Genomic DNA, 21,534 nt, shown 5'->3' with positions numbered 1-21,534 from the left:
GTTGATCAATTTGCCATCTTAACAATATTAAGTCTTCTGATTCATTTAGATCTTCTATTTCTTTCAACAATGTTTTGTAGATTTCAGTGTATACAATTTACACTTCCTTTATTAAATTTATTCCTAAGAATTTTTTGATGATATTTTATATGGATTTTCCCCTTAATTTCATTTTCAGATTGTTCATTGCAAGTACCTAAAAATACAATAGAGCTTTGCATACTGATCTTATATCTTGCAACTTTGCTGAAAGATAAATAACTTTTAAGCTAAAAAGATAAAAGTAATTTTAAACTTTTATTTCTAAAAGTTAGAGATCATAATTTGAGCCATATAATGTCCAAGTAAGTGTACTAAGTTATGTCAACAGGCTTTTCTAATAATTAGGGGGGAAATAAGCCCCAGTTTCTTCCCTGCCATGTCAGTTGATGGCTATAGTATTTTCAAGCTTTTATTCTCTAAACTCACACCTTTCAAGAACATGTATAAATTGAAAATGATTACAGATTTGAGATGTTAAGGGATCTAGTTTTATATCCTGGATTCAGTCCCAAGCACACACTCATGATAGAGTGATTTCAAGTGATCAATTTAGAAGGACTTTCATTCTGAACATTTTGATCTGTCATTAGTTCATTCTCTTTTTTTTTTGGCTGTGTTGGGTCTTTGTTTCTGTGTGCTGGCTTTCACTAGTTGCGGCGAGCGGGAGCTACTCTTCATTGCAGTGTGCAGGCTTCTCATTGAGGAAGCTTCTCTTATTGCGGAGCATGGGCTGTAGGCGCAGGCTTCAGTAGTTGTGGTGTGTGGGCTCAGTAGTTGTGGCTTGCGGGCTCTAGAGCACAGGCTCAGTAGTTGTGGCACATGGGCTTAGTTGCTCCATGGCATGTGGGATCTTCCCGGACCAGGTCTCGAACCCATGTATGTCCCCTGCATTGGCAGGCGGATTCTTAACCACTGCACCACCAAGGAGGTCCCCATCCATGTTTTTGACCTGGATATTTTCTTTTCTTTATTGTTTTTGTTTGATTAATTTCTTTCTTTTATTCTTTCTTAAAGCTTTATTCTTTTATATTTGTTTAAAAAATTGTTTTTATCCAGTTGAGCTCAAGATTGCAGGAGAAAGGAATCAATAGATGAAATTATCAAAAACATACGTAGGGCTAACTTTTGGCAATTTTGTCTCTTTGTGTGACTGGACTTTCTAACAGGTTGGTGGTGAATATCAATCAGGATTGAACACTGAATTCCAAACTCCACTGGCACTTCAGTCAGGAGTAAGTCAAGAGGAAGACAAGAAAGAGGTATGTAGTGACAATGGCTTTTGGACATCAGTGTTTCTACTATAATAGTATATGTGAGATTGGAAACAATTTGTTGTGTCCTAACACATTAAGAGCTAGTACTACAAATTCCATAGATAAAGGCACAAAAGTTGCTTGACTCATTTTAATATGTTGAACTTCTCTTCTAAGCTTCTAGGATTTAGGGTACCTTGATGTGAAATCAGAGAGGTGATCCTAGTGAGTTTCTTCAGTTAGTGTATATTTGCCATAATAGCTAATTTAAGGAAGAGTTTTAATTTGTGACTTCCTTTTTTTCCTTTTCAATCTAAAGTTAGTTTAAATGAACAGTTTTTAACACTGGCCATGCACCAGAATCAGACATGGAGCTTTTTCCGAATACAAATGCCTGGACCCAAAGCAGATATACTGAATCAGTATCTTAGGTAGGTTTGGGGCATCTGTGTTTTAAAAAAACACCACAGATGATTGTGATGTATCTTCAATATTGAGAACTGTTATTATAGTTTTAATAATTTTTACCAAAAAGACACAAGCTACTCTAAGGACAAAAACATGTCTGTGTGTATACTAGTGCTCTTTGAGTAGCTTGTGCCCTTAAAAAGAGAATATATAAATTTGGAAGTATGAACAGATCACGGACAGGGTAGTAGCATTTGCTTTTTTTTTTTTTTTTAAATTATTTATTTATTTATTTTTGGCTTCGTTGGGTTTTTGTTGCTGCACGCGGGCTTCCTCTAGCTGTAGCGAGCAGGGGCTACTCTTCCTTGTGGTGTGCGTGTTTCTCATTGTGGTGGCTTCTCTTGTTGCGGAGCACAGGCTCTAGGCACGTGGGCTTCAGTAGTTGTGGCACGTGGGCTCAGTAGTTGTGGCTCACGGGCTCTAGAGCGCAGGCTCAGTAGTTGTGGCGCACAGGCTTCATTGCTCCGCGGCATGTGGGATCTTCCCGGACCAAGGCTCGAACCCATGTACCCTGCATTGGCAGGCAGGTTCTTAACCACTGTGCCACCAGGGAAGCCCCAGCATTTGCTTTTATTATACTTGTTCCCTTTAAAAGTATGATGCTCTGTTATTCCTCAGTCTTCCCTCCCTCCTCCCCACCATATTAGGCTAGGCTTAGAGTGTGCTTTTGTAGTGTGGTTTTAATTTTGGAAAGTTAAAGTGACGTTCTGTTATAAAATACCTCTTACATTCTTTCTTTGGTTCTGCTTCTGTGGTACTTACTACTTGGGAACACAGAGTAAATATAGTATGTATCTTATCATATTAAATATAATCATTTCCTCAAGGGCTATTGACAACTGACCATGCTAAGTGCAAACTAAATTAGTACTTCTTTCTCTGATTTGTCTGTTACATCTAATAGCTATGTGCTTGAAAATATAAATCTCTTGCTATATGTGATATTATCCTGAGTCACCATAAATAGAAGGAAATTAAGGACTTAATTCCCTGTGACTTTTGTGTCACATAGTTTTCTTGTCTATGGCACAAGGATTTTCCTTTCTTGGAAAGTCCTCTGAGAGCGGAATCTTAACAATTTTAACTTCTTTTCTTTAGCGTCAAAAGCAGTACCTGAGATATAGACGACTTTTCATGGATATTGAAAGAGAACAAGTGAAAGAACAACAGAGGCAAAAAGAACAAAGGAAGAAAATTGAAAAGTAAGTTCTTTGATCCTCATTGTGAGCCTTAAATTACCAGTTAAGATGATTTTGGAAGCTAGGTTTAGAAATAATCAAGCAGTGGTTTTACCTTCTTATCCAAAGTGGAAACAACTGTTTTTGATCTGGGTCGTAGTATTAAAAGATGGTTAAGAGCTATGTTTTTTTAATAGACTATTTTTGGGAGTAGTTTTAGGTTCATAGCAAAATTAAGCAGAAAGTACAGAAAGTTCCCATTTACTCCCTGCCCCTACACATGGACTGCTTCCTCCACTGTCAATATCCTGTACCACAATGATACATTTGTTACAACTCATAAACCTACATTGACATATCATAATCTATATTTTACATTAGGCTTCAGTCTCAGTGTTGTACATTATTATAGGTTTTGACAAATGTATAATGACATGTATCTACAAACGTAGTATTATACAGAATAGTTTTATTGCCCTAAAAATGTTCTGTGCTCTGTGTATTCATCTCTCCCTTCCCCCAGCCTGTGGCAACCACTGATCTTGTTACTGGCTCCATTGTTTTGCTATTGGGTTGGCCAAAAGGTTCGTTTGGTTTTTGTGTAAGATGGCTCTAGTAGCACTTAGTTGTCTTTAACTTCATTCAAAATAAGTTTGTTAGATTGTATGTGACAGCTGTCATATCAGCGTGCATTTAAAAAAAGACTTATCAAGATTGGTGAATTTTTGTGTAGCCATTTTAATATTGAAGATGGAAGGAAAAAACCAACATTTTTGGCATCTTATGCTTTATTATTTCAAGAAAGGTTAAATACACAACCGAAATGCAAAAAAAAATTTGTGCAGTATATAGAGAAGGTGCTGTGACTGATCGAACATGTCAAAAGTGGTCTGCAAAGATTCGTGCTGGAGATTTCTTGCTGGATGATGCTCCACGGTCGGGTAGACCAGTTGAAGTTGATAGCAATCAAATCGAAACACTAATTGAGAACAATCAACATTATACCACACGGGAGATAGCTGACATACTCAAAATATCCAAATCAAGCGCTGAAAATCATTTGTACCAGCTTGGTTATGTGAATCGCTTTGACGTTTGGGTTCCACGTAAGTTAAGCGAAGAAAATCTTCTTGACCGTATTTCCGCATGCGATTCTCTACTTAAACGTAATGAAAACGTTCCATTTTGAAAACAAATTGTGAGGGGTGATGAAAAGTGGATACTGTACACTAATGTGGAATGGAAGAGATTGTGGGGCAAGCGAAATGAACCACCACCAACCACACCAAAGGCAAGTCTTCATCCAAAGAAGGTGATGTTGTATATGTGGTGAGATTGGAAAGGAGTCCTCTATTATGAGCTCCTTCTGGAAAACCAAACGATTAATTCCAACAAGTACTGCTCCCAGTTAGACCAACTGAAAGCAGCACTTGATGAAAAGCATCCAGAATTAGTCAACAGAAAACGCATAATCTTCCATTAGGATAACACAAGACCGCATGTTTCTTTGATGACCAGGCAAAAACTATTACAGCTTGGCTGGGAACTTCTGATTCACCCGCCACATTCACCAGACATTGCACCTTCGGATTTCCATTTATTTTGGTCTTTATAAAATTCTCTTAATGGAAAAAATTTCAATTCCCTGGAAGCTGTAAAAGGCACCTGGAAGAGTTCTTTGCTCAAAAAGGTAAAAAGTTTTGGGAAGATGGAATTATGAAGTTGCCTGAAAAATGGCAGAAGGTAGTGCAACAAAAGGGTGAATACATTGTTCACTAAACTTCTTGGTGAAAATGAAAAAATGTATCTTTTATTTTTACTTAAAAACCAAAGGCACTTTTTGGCCAACCCAGTATTTTCAGAATATCATATAGCTGGAATCATATGGTATGTAGCCTGTTCAGACTGACTTTTTCCCTTTAGTATTATGCATTTAAGATTGCTCAAATTCCTTTTCATGGCTTAATAATTCATTTCTTTTTAGTGCTGAATAATATTCTAAAATGTGGATGTACTACAGTTTATTTATCCATGCACCTACTGAAGGATAGCTTGGTTTCTTCCAAGATTTGGCAGTTACAAATAAAGCTACTATAAGCATCCATGTGCAGGTTTTGTGTGGGCATAAATTTTCAACTCCTTTGGGTAAATATTGAGGAGTACATTTGCTGGATTGTATGGTAAGGGGATGTTCACTTTTCTAAGAAACTATCAAACCTTCCTCCAAAATGTACCACTTTGCAATCCATCAGCAATGAATGAGAGTTCCTGTTGCTCCACATCCTTGTCAGCATTTGATGCTGTCGGCATTTTGAATTTTGACCATTGTAATAGGAGTGTGTGTTATCTCGTTATTTTAAATTGCATTTCCCTGATGACATGATGAGGAGCATCTTTTCATATGCTTACTAGCCATCTGTATATCATCTTTGGTGAAGTGTCTGTTCAGGTCTTGGGCCCATTTTTTAATTGGGCTATTTGTTTTCTTATTCTTGAGTTTTACGGGTTCTTTGTATATTTTGGATAATAGTACTTTATCAGATGTGTCTTTTGCAAATAATTCCTCCTAGTCTGTGGCTTGAATTCTCATTCTCATGACATTGTCTTTTGGAGAGGAGATGTTTTTAATTTTAATGAAATTCAGCTTATAATTATTTTTTTCATAGATCATACCTTTGATATTATATCTAAAAAGTCATTGCTGTACCCAAAGTCACCTATATTTTCTTTTGTGTTATCTTCTAGGAATTTTGTAGTTTTGTGTTTTACATTTAGCTTTATGATACATTTTGAGTTAACTTTTGTAAGGGGTATAAGGTCTGTGTCCGTATTCCTTTTTTTTTCACACAGATATTCAGTTGTTCCTATACCATTTGTTGAAAAGACTATCTTTGCCTCCTTATATTGCCTTTGCTCCTTTGTCAAAGATCAGTTAAGTGTATTTGTGAGGGTCTATTTCTGGGCTGTCTGTTCTGTGCCATTGACCTATTTGTGTATTCTTTTGCCAATACCACACTGTCTTAAAAGGGAAATGATGCCTGTAAGAGACTCACTTTAACTTTAAGGACACACATAGGCTGGAAGTGGAGGGATGGAAAAAGATATTCCATGCAAATGCTCACAAAAAGAGAGCAGGGATACCTATCCTTGTATCAGAAAAAATAAACTAAGTTAAAAAAGAAGGGTCACAATAGACAAAGAAGTCACTATATATGATAAAAGGATCAATTCATGAAGATGACATAACGATTGTAAATATCCAACATCGGAGCATCTAAATATAAAGCAGATATTAATAGAACTGAAGGGAGAAATAAACAATACAGTAAAGGTAGGAGACTTTAACCCCCCTCTCAACAATGGATAGATCATACAGAAAGAAAATCAATAAGGAAACAGCACTTTTGAGTAATACTATAGACCAAATGGATCTATACACACATATACAGAACATTTTATCCAACAGCAGCAGAAAACACATTCTCTTCAAGAACAAACAGAACATTCTCCAGGATAGATCATATGTTAGGCCACAAAACAAATCTTAACAAATCAAGAAGATTGAAATTATATCAAGCATCTTTTCCAAACACAATAGTGTGAAACTAGAAATCAATAACAGGAAGAAAATTGGAAAATTCACAAATACATGGAATTTAAACAACACACTCCTGAACAACCAGTGGACCAAAGAAGAAATCAAAAGGGAAATTTAAAAAAATCTTGTGATATTATGGGATATGGCAAAAGCATTTCTAAGAGGAAAGTTTATAGCTATAAAGAGAAAAGATCTCAAATAAACAACCGAACCTTCCACCTGAAGGAACTGGAAAAAGAAGAGCAAACTAAGCTCAAAATTAATAGAAAGAGGGAAATAATGATTAGAGCAGAAATAAAGAATAGGGAAAAAATAGAAATGATCAGCAAAACTAAGAATTGGTTTTTGAAAAGATAAAACAAAATTGAAAATCCTTCGCTAGATTAACCAAGAAAAAAACTCAAATAAATAATATTGTAAGTGAAAGAGGACTCATTACAACTGACACCACAGAAACACAAAGGTTTTAAGAGACTACCATTTACAATTATATGCCAACAAATTGGACAACCTAAGAAAAATGGATAAATTTCTAGAAACATACAACCTATCAAGACTGGATTATGGAGAAATAGAAAATCTGAACAGACCAATTGCAAGTAGGGAGATTGAATTAGTAATCAAAAACCTCCCAACAACAGTTGAGGAGCAGACAGCTTCATTGGGAATTCTACCAAACGTTTAAAGAGGAATTAACACTGATCCTTCTCAAAATTCCAAAAAAATAGAAGAGGAGGGAACACTTCCAAACTTATTACGAGGCCAGCATTATCCTGATATCAAAACCAGACAAGGACAGTACAAGAAAAGAAAATTACAGGCTACTATCCTTGATGAATGTAGATGCAGAAAGTTTCAACAAAGTATTAGCAAATTGAATCCAACAATACATTAAAAGGACCACACTCCAGGATCAAGTGGAATTTATTCTAGGGATGCAAGGATGGTTCAAATCCACAAATCAATCAGTGTGATACACCATATTAACATAATGAAAGATAAAAATCATGTGATTGTCTCAGTAGACGCAGAAAAAGCACTTGACAAAATTCAACATCCATTCATGATAAAAACTCTCAACAAAGTGGATATAGAGGGAACATACCTTGACATAGTAAAGACCATATATGACAACTCCATAGCTAACATCATACTCCATGGTGAAAAGCTGAAAGCTTTTCCTTTTAGGATCAGGAACAAGACAAAAACGCCTATTCTTGCCACTTTTATTCAACATAGTACAGGAAGTCCTAGCCTGAGCAGTTAGTCAAGAAAAATAAATAAAAACATTAAATTGGAAAGGAAGAATTAAAAGTGTGACTATTTACAGATGACATATTATATACAGAAAACCCTTAGACTCCACCAAAAATCTGTTAGAACTAAATGAATTCAGTAAAGTTGCAGGATACAAAATCAATTTACAAAAATCAGTTGTATTTCCATATATTAACAATGAACTATTGAAAACAGAAATTGAGAAAACAATCCTATTTACCATAACATCAAAAAGAATAAAATACTTAGGAGTAAATTTAACCAAGGAGGTGAAAGATCTTTACACTGAAAACTATAAGACACTGTTGAAAGAAATTGAAGAAGACACAATTAAATGGAAAGATATTTCATGCCCATGGGTTGGAAGAGTTAGTATTGTTAAAAATATCCATACTACCCAAAGCAGTCCACAGATGCAGTCCCTATCAAAATTCCAATGGCAGAAATAGACAAACAATCCTAAAATCCATATAGAACCACAAAAGACCCTGAATAGCCAAAACAATGTTGAGAAAGGAGCACAAAGCTGGAGACATCACACGTCCTGATATTAGACTATATTAAAAAGCTATAGTAACACTGTGGTATTGACATAAAAACAGATACATATATGATGGGACAGAATAAAGAGTTCAGAAATAAATCAATTAATTTGTGATGAGAGAGCCAAGAATATGCAATGGAGAAAGGATAGTCTTGTCAATAAATGGTGTTGGGAAAACTGGACAGCAGCATGCAAAAGAATTCAATTGGACCCCTATCTTACACTATCAAAAATCAACTCAAAATGGATTAAAAACTTGAACTTAAGACCTGAAACTGTAAAACTCCTAGAAGAAAGCACAGAGGTAACCTCCTTGACATTAGTCTTAATAATGATTTTTTGAATATGATACCATAAGCACAAGCAACAAAAGCAAAAAAAATCTAGTGAGACTACATCAGACTAAAAAGCTTCTGCACAAAAAAGTGAAAGGGAATTGTATGAAATGAGAGAAAATATTTGCAAACCGTGTAACCGATAAGTGTTCATATCCAAAATATATAATGAACTCACTCAACCCAATAGAAAAAAAAATTTTTTAAATGCACAAAGGACCTGAGTAGACATTTTTTCCAAGAAAACATAAAAATGGCCAACAGGTACGTGAAAAAGTGCTCAACATTACTAATCATCATGGAAATGCAAATCAAAGCCATAATGAGATACCACACCTATTTGAATGGCTGTTATCAAAAAGACAAGACATAAGGGCTGGCAAGGATGTGGAGAAAAGGGAACACTTGTGCATTCTTGGTAGGAATATAAATTGGTATAGATATTATGGAAAACAGTATAGAGGTTCCTCAAAAAATTAAAAGTAGAACTACCATATAATCCAGCAATTCTACTTTTGGATATATATCCGAAGGAAATTCAACCACTATTTCAAAGAAATATGTGCACTCCTATGTTCATTGCAGTATTATTCACAATAGCCAAGACATGGAAGCTGCCTAAGTGTCCATTAACAAGTGAATGGATAAAAATAATGTGGTGCAAATATAACAGAATATTATTCGGCTATGAAAAAGAAGGAAATCCTGCCATTTGTGACAGCATGAATGAAACTTGAGGGCATTATACTAAGTGAAATAAGTCAGATAAAGAAAGACAACTACTTTATGACCTCACATGTTAAATCTTAAAAAGTTGAACTTATAGAAACAGAGAATAGATTGGTGGTTGCCAGGACTTGGTGCATGGGGGAAATGAGATGTTGGTCAAAAGGTACAAACTTTTAGTTATAAGATTAATAAGTTCTGGGATCTAATAATGTACAGCATGGTAACTATAGTTAACAATACTGTATTATATACTTGACATTTGCTAAGAGACTAGAGCTTGTATGTTCTCATCTGTCTTTCTGTCTGTCTATCTAGCTATCTAAAATTATTGGTATACATTGTATACCTTAAAGTTACACAGTGTTTTTTGTCAATTATATCTCAGTAAAGCTGGGAAAAAAATATGAGTTCCAAGGCAAGGACCTACCGTCTTATCTGGGTCTGAGAGTGATTCTGCATTTATTCAGCAGATATGAATTTGGCATCTTTCATATCCTGACACTGTCCTAGGCACAAGCAATACAAAGATAAATAAAATGTGGTTTCTTTTCTTGAAGAATTCATAATCTAGGGTGGATGGGGGAAGAATTGTATGCAAATGCGTTATATAATTATTATAATAGAAGTAAGTACAGAGTCCCTGAGAGCACAGAAGAGGGATTACTGATTTCATATGGAGTGTTAAAGAAATTATTACGTTTCCCTTGGACCTAGATGGATAAATGTGTGTTTACTGGGGAAATGGATAAGGATGGTGAGGTAGAAAAATCAACAAAACTGAGTCAGGGTGGAAGGAAATAATAGTATTCATTCAGAGTTTTATAATTTACAAGGGCTTTCATATATTATCTTGTTCATATATTATCTTGTTTTATTGTTTCAACAATAAAACAAATGTTTGTTGAATGTTAAAGCCTACCATGTGGCAGGCACTGTACTGAATGCTGAGGATATACAATTTGCATATGTGGCAGGATAGTGGTTCATAGCACAAATTAAGAATCAAATAGTCTTAGGTTTGAATTTTCTACCTATTGGCTATGTAACCTTGAGCACAGTTCTTCGTGTGGATGAACTTCTTCATGTGGATGAACTTCTTTTTTTTTTGAAAATTTTTTGGAATTTTTAAATTTAATTTAAATTATTTTTTTATACAGCAGGTTATTATTAATTATCTATTTTATACACATCAGTGTATACATGTCAATCCCAATCTCCCAGTTCATCCCCCCACTCCTCACTGTCCCCCCGGGTGTCCATACGTTTGTTCTCTATGTCTGTGTCTCTGTTTCTGCTTTGCAAACTGGTTCATCTGTACCATTTTTCTAGATTCCACATATATGCGTTAATATACGATATTTGTTTTTCTCTTTCTGACTTACTTCACTCTGTATGACAGTCTCTAGGTCCATCCACGTCTCTACAAATAACCCAATTTTGCTCCTTTTTATGGCTGAGTAATATTCCATTGTATATATGTACCACATCTTCTTTATCCATTCATCTGTCGATGGGCATTTAGGTTGCTTCCATGACCTGGCTATTGTAAATAGTGCTGCAGTGAACACTGGGGTGCATGTGTCTCTTTGAATTATGGTTTTCTCTGGGTATAAGCCCAGTAGTGGGATTCCTGGGTCATATGGTAATTCTATTTTTAGTTATTTAAGGAACCTCCATACTGTTCTCCATAGAGGCTGCATCAATTTACATTCCCACCAACAGTGCTAGAGGGTTCCCTTTTCTCCACACCTTCTCCAGCATTTGTCGTTTGTAGATTTTCTGATGATGGCCATTCTAGCTGGTGTGAGGTGATACCTCACTGTAGTTTTGATTTGCATCTCTCTGCTAATTAGTGATGTTGAGCAGCTTTTCTTGTGCCTGTTGGCCATCTGTATGTCTTCTTTGGAGAAATGTCTATTTAGGTCTTCTGCCCATTTTTGGATTGCATTGTTTGTTTTTTTAATATTGAGCTGCATGAGCTGTTTATATATTTTGGAGATTAATCCTTTGTCTGTTGATTCAGTTGTAATATTTTCTCCCATTCTGAGGGTTGTCTTTTTGTCTTGTTTATGGTTTCCTTTGCTGTGCAAAAGCTTTGAAGTTTCATTAGGTCCCATTTGCTTATTTTTGTTTTTATTTCCATTACTCTAGGAGGTGGGTTAAAAAAGATCTTGCTGTGATTTATGTCAGAGAGTGATCTTCCTATGTTTTCCTCTAAGAGTTTTATAATGTCCGATCTTACATTTAGGTCTTTAATCCATTTTGAGTTTATTTTTGTGTATGGTGTTAGGGAGTGTTCTAATTTCATTCTTTTACATGTAGCTGTCCAGTTTTCCCAGCACCACTTATTGAAGAGACTGTCTTTTCTCCATTGTGTATCCTTGCCTCCTTTGTCATAGATTAGTTGACCATAGGTGCGTGGGTTTACCTCTGGGCATTCTATCCTGTTCCATTGATCTATATTTCTGTTTTTGTGCCAGTACCATATTGTCTTGATTACTGTAGCTTTGTAATATAGTCTGAAGTTAGGGAGTCTGATTCCTCCAGCTCCATTTTTTCCCCTCAAGATTGCTTTGGCTATTAGGCATCTTTTGTGTCTCCATACAAATTTTAAGATTTTTTTGTTCTAGTTCTGTAAAAACTGCCATTGGTAATTTGATAGGGCTTGCATAGAATCTGTAGATTGCTTTGGGTACTATGGTCATTTTCACAATGTTGATTCTTCCAATCCAAGAACATGGTGTATCTCTCCATCTGTGTCATCTTTGATTTCTTTCGTCAGTGTCTTATAGTTTTCTGAGTACAGGTCTTTTACCTCCTTAGGTAGGTTTATTCCAAGGTATTTTATTCTTTTTTTGCAATGGTGAATGGGATTGTTTCCTTAATTTCTCTTTCTGATCTTTCATTGTTAGTGTATAGGAATGCATGAGATTTCTGTGCATTAATTTTGTATCATGCAACCTTACCAAATTCATTGATTAGCCCTGGTAGTTTTCTGGTGGCATTTTTAGGATTATCTATGTATATTGTCATGTCATCTGCAAACAATGACAGTTTTACTTCTTTTCCAATTTGTATTCCTTTTATTTCTTTTTCTTCTCTGATTGCTGTGGCTAGGACTTTCAAAACTATGTTGAATAATAGTGGCGAGAGTGGACATCCTTGTCTTTTTTCTGATCTTAGAGAAAATGCTTTCAGTTTTTCACCATTGAGAATGATGTTTGCTGTGGGTTTGTCATATATGGCCTTTATTATGTTGAGGTAGTTTCCCTCTATGCCCACTTTCTGGAGAGTTTTTATCATAAATGGGTGTTGAATTTTGTCAAAAGCTTTTTCTGCATCTATTGAGATGGTCATATGGTTTTTATTATTCAATTTGTTAATATGGTGTATCACATTGATTGATTTGCATATATTGAAGAATCCTTGCATCCCTGGGATAAATCCCACTTGATCATGGTGTATGCTCCTTTGAATGTGTTGTTGGATTCTGTTTGCTAGTATTTTGTTGAGGACTTTTGCATTATATTCATCAGTGATATTGGTCTGTAATTTTTTTTTTAGTAGTATCTTTGTCTGGTTTTGGTATCAGGGTGATGGTGGCCTTGTAGAATGAGTTTGGGAGTGTTCCTTCCTCTGCAATTTTTTGGAAGAGTTTGAGAAGGGTGGGTGTTAGCTCTTCTCTAAATGTTTGATAGAATTCACCTGTGAAGCCATCTGCTCCTGGACTTCTGTCTGTTGGAAGATTTTTAATCACAGTTTCCATTTCATTACTTGTGATTGGTCTGTTCATATTTTCTATTTCTTCCTGGTTCAGTCTTGGAAATTTATACCTTTCTAAGAATTTGTCCATTTCTTCCAGGTTGTCCATTTTATTGACATAGAGTTGCTTGTAGTAGTCTCTTATGATGCTCTGTATTTCTGCAGTGTCCGTTGTAACTTCTCCTTTTTCATGTCTAATTTTATTGATTTGAGTCCTTTCCCTGTTTTTCTTGAGGAGTCTGGCTAAAGGTTTATCAATTTTGTTTATCTTCTCAAAGAACCAGCTTTTAGTTTTATTGATCTTTGCTATTGTTTTCTTTGTTTCTATTTCATTTGTTTCTGCTCTGATCTTGATGTTCTTTCCTTCTGCTAACTTTGGGTTTTGTTTGTTCTTCTTTCTCTAGTTCCTTTAGGTGTAAGGTTAGATTGTTTATTTGAGACTTTTCTTGTTTCTTGAGGTAGGCTTGAATTGCTATAAACTTCCCTCTTAGAACTGCTTTTGCTGCATCCCATAGGTTTTGGATCATCATGTTTTCACTGTCATTTGTCTCTAGGTTTTTTTTGATTTCCTCTTTGATTTCTTCAGTGATCTCTTGGTTATTTAGTAATGTGTTGTTTATTCTCCATGTGTTTGTGTTTTTAAAGTTTTTTTTCCCTGTAATTGATTTCTAATCTCATAGCTTCATGGTTCAGAAAAGATGCTTGATATAATTTCAGTTTTCTTAAATTTACTGAGGCTTGATTCATGACCCAAGATGTGGTCTATCCTGGAGAATGTTCTGTGTGCACTTTAATTCTTCTAGGTATTTGTTCTTTAATTTTTCTAGGTCTTTGTTAAACATTTCTTGCATCTTCTTGATCTTTGTTTGCCTCCGTTCTTTTTCCGAGGTCTTGGATCATCTTCACTATCATTATTCTGAGTTCTTTTTCTGGAAGATTGCCTATCTCCACTTCATTTAATTGTTTTTCTGGGGTTTTATCTTCTTCCTTCATCTATTACATAGCCCTCTGCCTTTTCATTTTGTCTTTCTGTGAATGTGGTTTTTGTTCCACAGGCTGCAGGATTGTAGTTCTTGCTTCTGCTCAAGTGTTTTGATTGGATAAAAGTGATGAATGCTGCACTCTCTGCCTAGCAGAGAAAAGGGTAAACTCTTTCTGGTCATAGATAACATAATTTGGAGCCTGTAAAAAATTTTAAAGCAATATTATTCAGTCAAAATTTTCTAGGCATGTCAAGAGATAGGACCAGATCAAAAGCTAACAGAAGCAGGCTTACAGATGCCACAGATACTGGTGTTATCATACAAGGACTTTAAAACACTTGATTAATATCTTTATTTGAGGAAAAGATGGAGAAAATAGATGAAAATATGGAGAATTTCACCAGAGAACTGAAATCTTTAAAATAGAATAAAATAGAAAGTCTTAAATTGAAAAAATATGATCTTAAAATATGCACTCCAGGGCTTCCCTGGTGGCACAGTGGTTGAGAATCCACCTGCCAATGCAGCGGACATGGGTCCAAGCCCTGGTTCAGGAAGGTCCCACATGCCACGGAGCAACTAAGCCCGTGTACCACAACTACTAAGCCTGTGCTCTAGAGCCCGCAAGCCACAACTACTGAGCCCGTGTCCCACCCCATGACTACTGAAGCCCATGCGTCTAGAGCCCGAGCTCTGCAACAAGAGAAGCCACCGCAATGAGAAGCCCGTGCACCACAACAAAGAGTAGCCCCCGCTCGCCACAACTAGAGAGAAGCCTGCACGCAGCAATGAAGACCCAACGTACCCAAAGATAAATAAATACATAAATTTAAAAAAAAAAGAATTATCTTTCACTGATGGAAGTAAATCATTTTTTTCTATTCTTTCTGATTTTCAATTTTTTATCATTAGCATATTTGATTTTGGGAGCCTAAGCAATATCTATATGGTAAGGGACCCCTTGCTGAATATCTTATTTATTTTGCTATAGAGAATACAAAGACTTCTGAAATTTTTATGTGGCAGTCCACTGGTGAGAATAGTTTTCCTGTGACGTGTTTAATAGTTCCTTTGGTATGTTTTTATTCTCACATTTTTTTCCCCTTTGAGATATGTTATAATACTCTTGTCCTAAAAGCAACTTGACAAAAACTGCTGCAGTAAAAAAGTGTGTGTGTGTGTGTGTGTGTGTAGTTTGGATTGGGGTTAGAAGAGAGAGGCTTGGAAGAATCCTCATGAGGTTGTCTAGGGTATCCTTTAGGCAGAATTCTATTTAAATATTTCAAGGATCTTTTCTATTCTTAATATCCTTTAGGATTGTAGTTATATTGATATAATCTCCCAAATAACAATTTCAGAACATAAGGACATTGGCTCTCGGACGTTTGTTCCTATATCTAGGCCAGATTTGTCTTACTATAACCTAGTTATTTTGCCATAATTATGATCTGATCTACATCAAAAAAAATCTCTTTTCTGTGGTGCCCATATATAAGCGTTTTTACAGACTCATCAGGCAAAAGACAGAATGGAAATTTCAGTTCATTTAACTGAAGCCAAGACATCCCTGCTGTGGGTATTTTATGTCTACCTTAAATCGTCTTATGACATCCCTACCACATCGCATAGTCGGTGGGGAATTCTTTAGCTACACTGCTGACCTTCTATGAAAGCTTTTCTACTTAAGGCTTTAGTTTTATTGCCATTTTCTCACCAGATAATCTTTTTCTTGTTGTATTTATACCCTTGACCCCAGAAAAAATATGAAGGTCTCTGTCTTACAGATGGTATCAGAACATTAAATCTGTTGTCATTGACAGTTTGCAAGTAATTAAAATTTATTTTTTGCTTTTTCCTTGTTGAAGAAACTAAATCATGTATGCCTTCTTTGCATGGGGGTTGTATGTTTTAACTTAAAGACAAAAGCCATTTTAGCAACATTCTAAAGTAAACATATACCTGCTTTCTGAACCGGGATTGTTAATAACCACTTTACCTCACCCAGTTGTTATAAGAATCAAATGATATGTTTTCATTCATTCACTTAGCAGCTACTTATTGAGCATCTATTAATTGGTAGACATGATGCTAGATTTAAGAGCTGCAAAAAATGGAGACATGATCCCACCCTTCCAGGATCTTACTAGATAGATTTCACTGACTAATGGGGAGACAGATAAATGAATAGGTAATCATAATACCATATATTAAGTATTACAAGACAGTATAGCAAGTGATTAAGAACATGGGGATACATGTGTTGAAGTCCCAGTTCTGCTGCCTACCAGCTCTGTGACTTTGGGCACGTTACCTTCTATAAGCCCCAGTTTCTTCTCTATAAAACAGGGATAATAATGATATATACCTTAGAAAGTTGCTGTGGGGATTAAATGAGGTAACATAGTAAATGAGCTTAGTATAGAATCTGGCATGTAGTATATGCTCAATAAATGTTAGTTGCCAAATATTTAAGGGAAAAAATAATACCAAGTTTTATATAAAATATTCCAGAGAATGGAAAACAGGGAATACTTCCCAGATAATTATAGAAGACAGTATAACCTTAATACCAACCTGTCATGGGTATTACAAGAAAGCAATGTTACAGACTAATTTCTTTCATCAACATAAATGTAAAAAATCAAGTAAAATATCGGTAAAATAAAGTCTTTCTTCTTATGTCATTAGAAGGAAAAAATTTCAAGAATGTCTGAGAGCACGGAGACTGTGTTTCGAAATCAAGTGTGAAAAAGGCCCCCCGTGGGGCAGAGCTGTTCAATCACACAAAAAAGAGAGAAGTCAGTCCGGCAGGAAGCCTGGCTGGGATATAAATTGCCCAGGGCCAGGGCATGCGCCAAGGCTGCTGCTGCTGGTGCTCGGTCCATTTTCTCCAGGACGGGGAAGGCTTCCTGGGCTGAGTTGTGAAGGGTTAGAAGAAGTAGTATGAGACAAAATTGGAATGGACTGGGGAAAAGAGTAGATGGGGATTCTAGGCAAAAAGAATAGCATTGTAAAAGCAGTAACTCCTGAAAGAATAGGACACTTCTGAGTTGGATGTGATTGGAGCTAAAGGAATGGCAAGAAGTAAACCTTCAAAATGAGGAAAGATCATAAAGAACTTTGTACGTCATGAGAAGGAATTTGGATTTTATCCTGAAAACAGGAGCCGTTTAGAGGCATTGTGAGGAATAGATAAAATGGCTAAGACTAGATGTTAGGGTATTATTGAAGTAATATACTTATAGAGAAGATGAGAAGTGAAATTAATTTTTTAAAGGTTATTAAATATTAAGCCCTTACTGCATGTTAAATGCTTTACATAGATTATTGTATCATTTAATTGATATACAGTCCTGCAGGGTAGTGGTGGCCACCATTCATTGAGTGTTTACAATACGCCAGACATACTGTTGGGTGTTTTAGAGGCATTAGCTCATTTGCCTACTTCAATAACTGTATGAGGTAAATTTTATTATTCTTTTTATTTTACAGATGAGAAAATGAGCCCCAGAGAGGTTAAGTAATTTGCCTAAGATTAAGATCACACTTAGCAATGGCAGAACTGGGATTCAATCCCAGATTTATTTGACTCCATCACCTAAGCACTTTTTTTTTTTTTTTTTTTTTTTTGGCTGTACGTGGGCCTCTCACTGTTGTGGCCTCTCCTGCTGTGGAGCACAGGCTCCAGAGGCGCAGGCTCAGCGGCCATGGCTCACGGGCCCAGCCGCTCCGTGGCACGTGGGATCTTCCCGGACCGGGGCACGAACCCGTGTCCCCTGCATCGGCAGGCGGACTCTCAACCACTGCGCCACCAGGGAAGCCCCACCTCAGCACTTTGAAGGCTGTAACTTCAGTAAGTTATAAGCCAAGGCCAGGAAGGCAGTGAGGAGGAGGCAGTTTTAAGAGCGAAAGAGATAGAATTAATAAAATATTGTCAGAGGAGAATTCAAGGATAAGTCCCAGGTTTATGGCTTAGGCCACCAGGTAAATGGGGTACTATGAAACATTTTCCAGGAAGGAGGTGGAGGTGGAGAGGATAAGTTTAGTTTGGGGCATATTGGATTTGAAGTTCTTAAAGGAGATCCAAGTAGAGTGTCCAGTAGGAAATATTATTTTTAGTAATGATTTCAGAAATCACTAAGGAAGAATACTATCAGAATCAAGAAACAGAGAGACAGAGAAAAAAAGTTGAGCAGAAAAACATGATCAGCAGGCAAAGATTTAGACTGTGCTAGGTTAGACCTTAATCATGTTGTACCAAAGAGGAAGATTTCTTTCATCTCCTTGAGAAGTTATTTTTCTAACAGAGCACCTCTTTTTTTTTGAATATTATTTTATTGTATTTTTTTATACAGCAGGTTCTTATTAGTTATCTATTTTATACTTATTAGTGTATATATGTCAATCCCAATCCCCCAATTCATCCCATCACCACCACCTAACAGAGCACCTCTTTTAACTCCTGAAATAAATCTATTTCTTGTTCTTGTTTGCAGAATTCCTTTTATTTGATAGTGTTAGTGTTGGCAAATTTCTGTGATTGCTCAAGAAGTATGAATCCATAGAGCCAAAAAGATAGCCCTCGATTTTAGTTCTAGGTCTCTATCTTGTTTTAACTTTGTAAAGGATTAGTGGTGTGGCTTTATACGGAACATAGCTAACAAAGAGTTTTTGAGTTGTTGTTGTAATTATAAGAATATATTTTTAGGGCTTCCCTGGTGGCGCAGTGGTTGAGAGTCCGCCTGCCGAGGTAGGGGGCGCGGGTTTGTGCCCCGGTCCGGGAGGATCCCGCGTGCCACGAAGCGGCTGGGCCCGTGAGCCGTGGCCGCTGGGCCTGCGCGTCCGGAGCCTGGGCTCCACGATGGGAGAGGCCGCAGCAGTGAGAGGCCCGCGTACAAAAAAAAAAAAAAAAAGAATATATTTTTAATGCAGTTTGCCTGTGATAATCACTTTCTTTTCAGGATTCTCTTCAAAATGTAAATATTGACATCTACTTGTTGCTTAGTTCTGCAAACACCCAGTGTAGCAAGTTTACAAATCAATTTGCAGTGTTTTGTATTCTTACTCTCTTTTACTGAAAGTCTGACACTGGTTTTAGAATACCTTTTAGCATAACCAGAGAACCAGTATAATTGTATTCACGTCAGTGCCCTGGGAAAAACCGATATGTTGACATGTTGATTTCCAACCTAGTTTAGTTTCTATTGTGTGTCAGCTAAAAGGTATATTTATGCAAGAAGCTTTAAAGACATCCGAGAAGAATAAACTTGTTTATAGAATAATTGTTTATATCAACTTTTTTAGTTGGTTTTTGCCATTTTTTATTTTTATGATCCTTTCTGAAACTACTGTATGGCAGTAGTTCTTAACCTGAGAATCTGACCAAAGCTGCGGATTTTTTTCCCAGATAAATACCTTTGAGACACTCAAGTGGAATGTCAAACTGGCAGGTAGTTAAGTAGGTTTGAATCTCAGAGGAATGGTCTATGCTGGAACCGTAGCTTAATGAGTTACAGGTGGTAGTGCGTGGTAACTGAAGCATATGGTATGCGTAAAGTCACCTGGGAAGAAGGCATAGCGTAAGATATGGAGAATGCCTAGATGTAGTGTATTTCTGCTTATGTACTATGACTTTTTGGAGAGCCCCAAACTATTTTAATATCTAAGATATTTTGCTCCCTTGAATCAATTTTTGCTGCCTTGGGTACAATGTTGCCCCTGTTGAGAATGTAAATGCTAGATGGATTAACCTGTAGGCCACCACTGACCTTAGAGAGACTTGTTTTGGTGGAGTGATTGATGGGTCTTAATAAGCCATAATGGAGTGGGAGAGGAGATCAGGAAATAGAGAGAGAAAGCTAGACAACTCTTAAGATGTTTGACTGTGAGGAGAGGAGTAGCTATGGGGGAGAAGGGGGAAAGGGCTGATTCCATCATTTCTAGTAATTGTCCTGTTACCAATATTTGAGAAACAATGCTGGTGTGTTTCCTTAGCTCTCAGTTTACTGGTATGGAGAATAAATGGTATAGAGAATTATACCAGTAACTAAGCTCTTCTGTTGTCATTCACTTGGCTCCATTTGTTTCACTATTGAAAACCTCACTTTAATTTCTTACCTACGGAAAAATCTTTTCACATTCGCCTTTTTCACAAGCTAAGGAGTTATTGAACTAATCAAATATGAATGTCCTAAAAACATTTACTTTTTTTACTGGATCTCTTTGGAATAAGATCTTTATATAAGAAGATCTTTAGCCAAGGGCACCTATGATCTTAGGCTTATCTTTAAACTTTTGTACTCTTTTAATCTCTTCCTTTTATTCTCTTATTTCATGCATTATATTTTAAGAGAGCACAGCAACGTGTATTTTAAAGTCAATTTTGGGGAATTCCCTGGTGGTCCAGTGGTTAGGACTCCAAGCTTCCACTGCAGGGGGCACGGGTTCGATCCCTGTTGGGGAAACTAAGATCTCTCATACTTTGCGGCTCAGACAAAAAAAAAAAAAAAAAAAAAAAGTCAATTGTACACAACCTTATATGCCTTTAAATCTTGATCCTTGCTAGTTATAAAAACATTCTGTCTCTGCCCAAGTGGCAATAGTGAGATTTCTTAACCTCTACCCTATTACAACTTTATATTGCATTTGAGTTTGAATCATACCATAAAAGCTATATTTATGTTCTATACTCTTTGAGGAATACTCAACTTAGACTTAACAGTTGTAGCTCAAGAAAGAATAGCAAGTGTGGCAGAACAGTTATAAGAAAATCCTTGTTCAAAGTGGCCTTGTCACTCTGCTAGAGGTGGCCAGAGATTAGCTGTAATAATCTGGATGGACTTAGTTGCACATACAAGTTTCTTGTGCTTTTCCAGTGCCTGATCTTTCAGCCTTTATAGGACAGCTTCCTGGGTTTTCGTATATACCTGTGTTAATCTAAGTAAAAGGAAGCCCATAATTCCCCGGGAGCAAATAGCCTGCTACAAATGGATAGAAGCCCAGAATTTTCAGCAGTTCATGCTTTATTGAAGAGGTGTGAGTATGAATTGACCTCACACTACTGTTCAGAAAACAATAGCTCATTTGTTTCAAAGTTCTAGTCTTGAATTAATTATATTTCTTAACAAAAGCTCTTAAATTAGGTTTTCTGACAATTTTCTCACTGAGCAACTCATTTCCTCTCTGCAAGTAGGTGTTTTTTTTAAATAAACATAATTGATATTCAATAAACTACACATATAAAAGTGTAAACTTTGATGTTTTCTCTCTCACACACACACACACAACGACCATCATAGTCAAGATAGTGAACATATATATCATCCTCAAAAGTTTCCTCATGCCCTAGGTAGCACCTCTTTCCT

General features: G+C 36.4%; 1 protein-coding gene across 2 annotated transcripts in view; it reads left to right on the top strand.

Moving 5' to 3' along the window:
* CCDC15 (coiled-coil domain containing 15) overlaps nt 1–21,534 on the top strand; it is a 62,173-nt gene that overhangs the window by 27,681 nt on the left and 12,958 nt on the right. For both annotated transcript variants that reach the window (XM_060017728.1, XM_060017727.1), the window contains exons 12-13: nt 1,209–1,301; nt 2,862–2,965. In XM_060017728.1, coding sequence (XP_059873711.1) covers nt 1,209–1,301; nt 2,862–2,965 — 197 coding nt within the window. The remainder of the gene's footprint in view (nt 1–1,208; nt 1,302–2,861; nt 2,966–21,534) is intronic.

This window comes from Delphinus delphis, chromosome 8 (assembly GCF_949987515.2).
Source record: "Delphinus delphis chromosome 8, mDelDel1.2, whole genome shotgun sequence".
NCBI classification, from domain to species: domain Eukaryota; kingdom Metazoa; phylum Chordata; class Mammalia; order Artiodactyla; family Delphinidae; genus Delphinus; species Delphinus delphis.
This window is presented reverse-complemented; position numbering and strand designations above follow the sequence as displayed.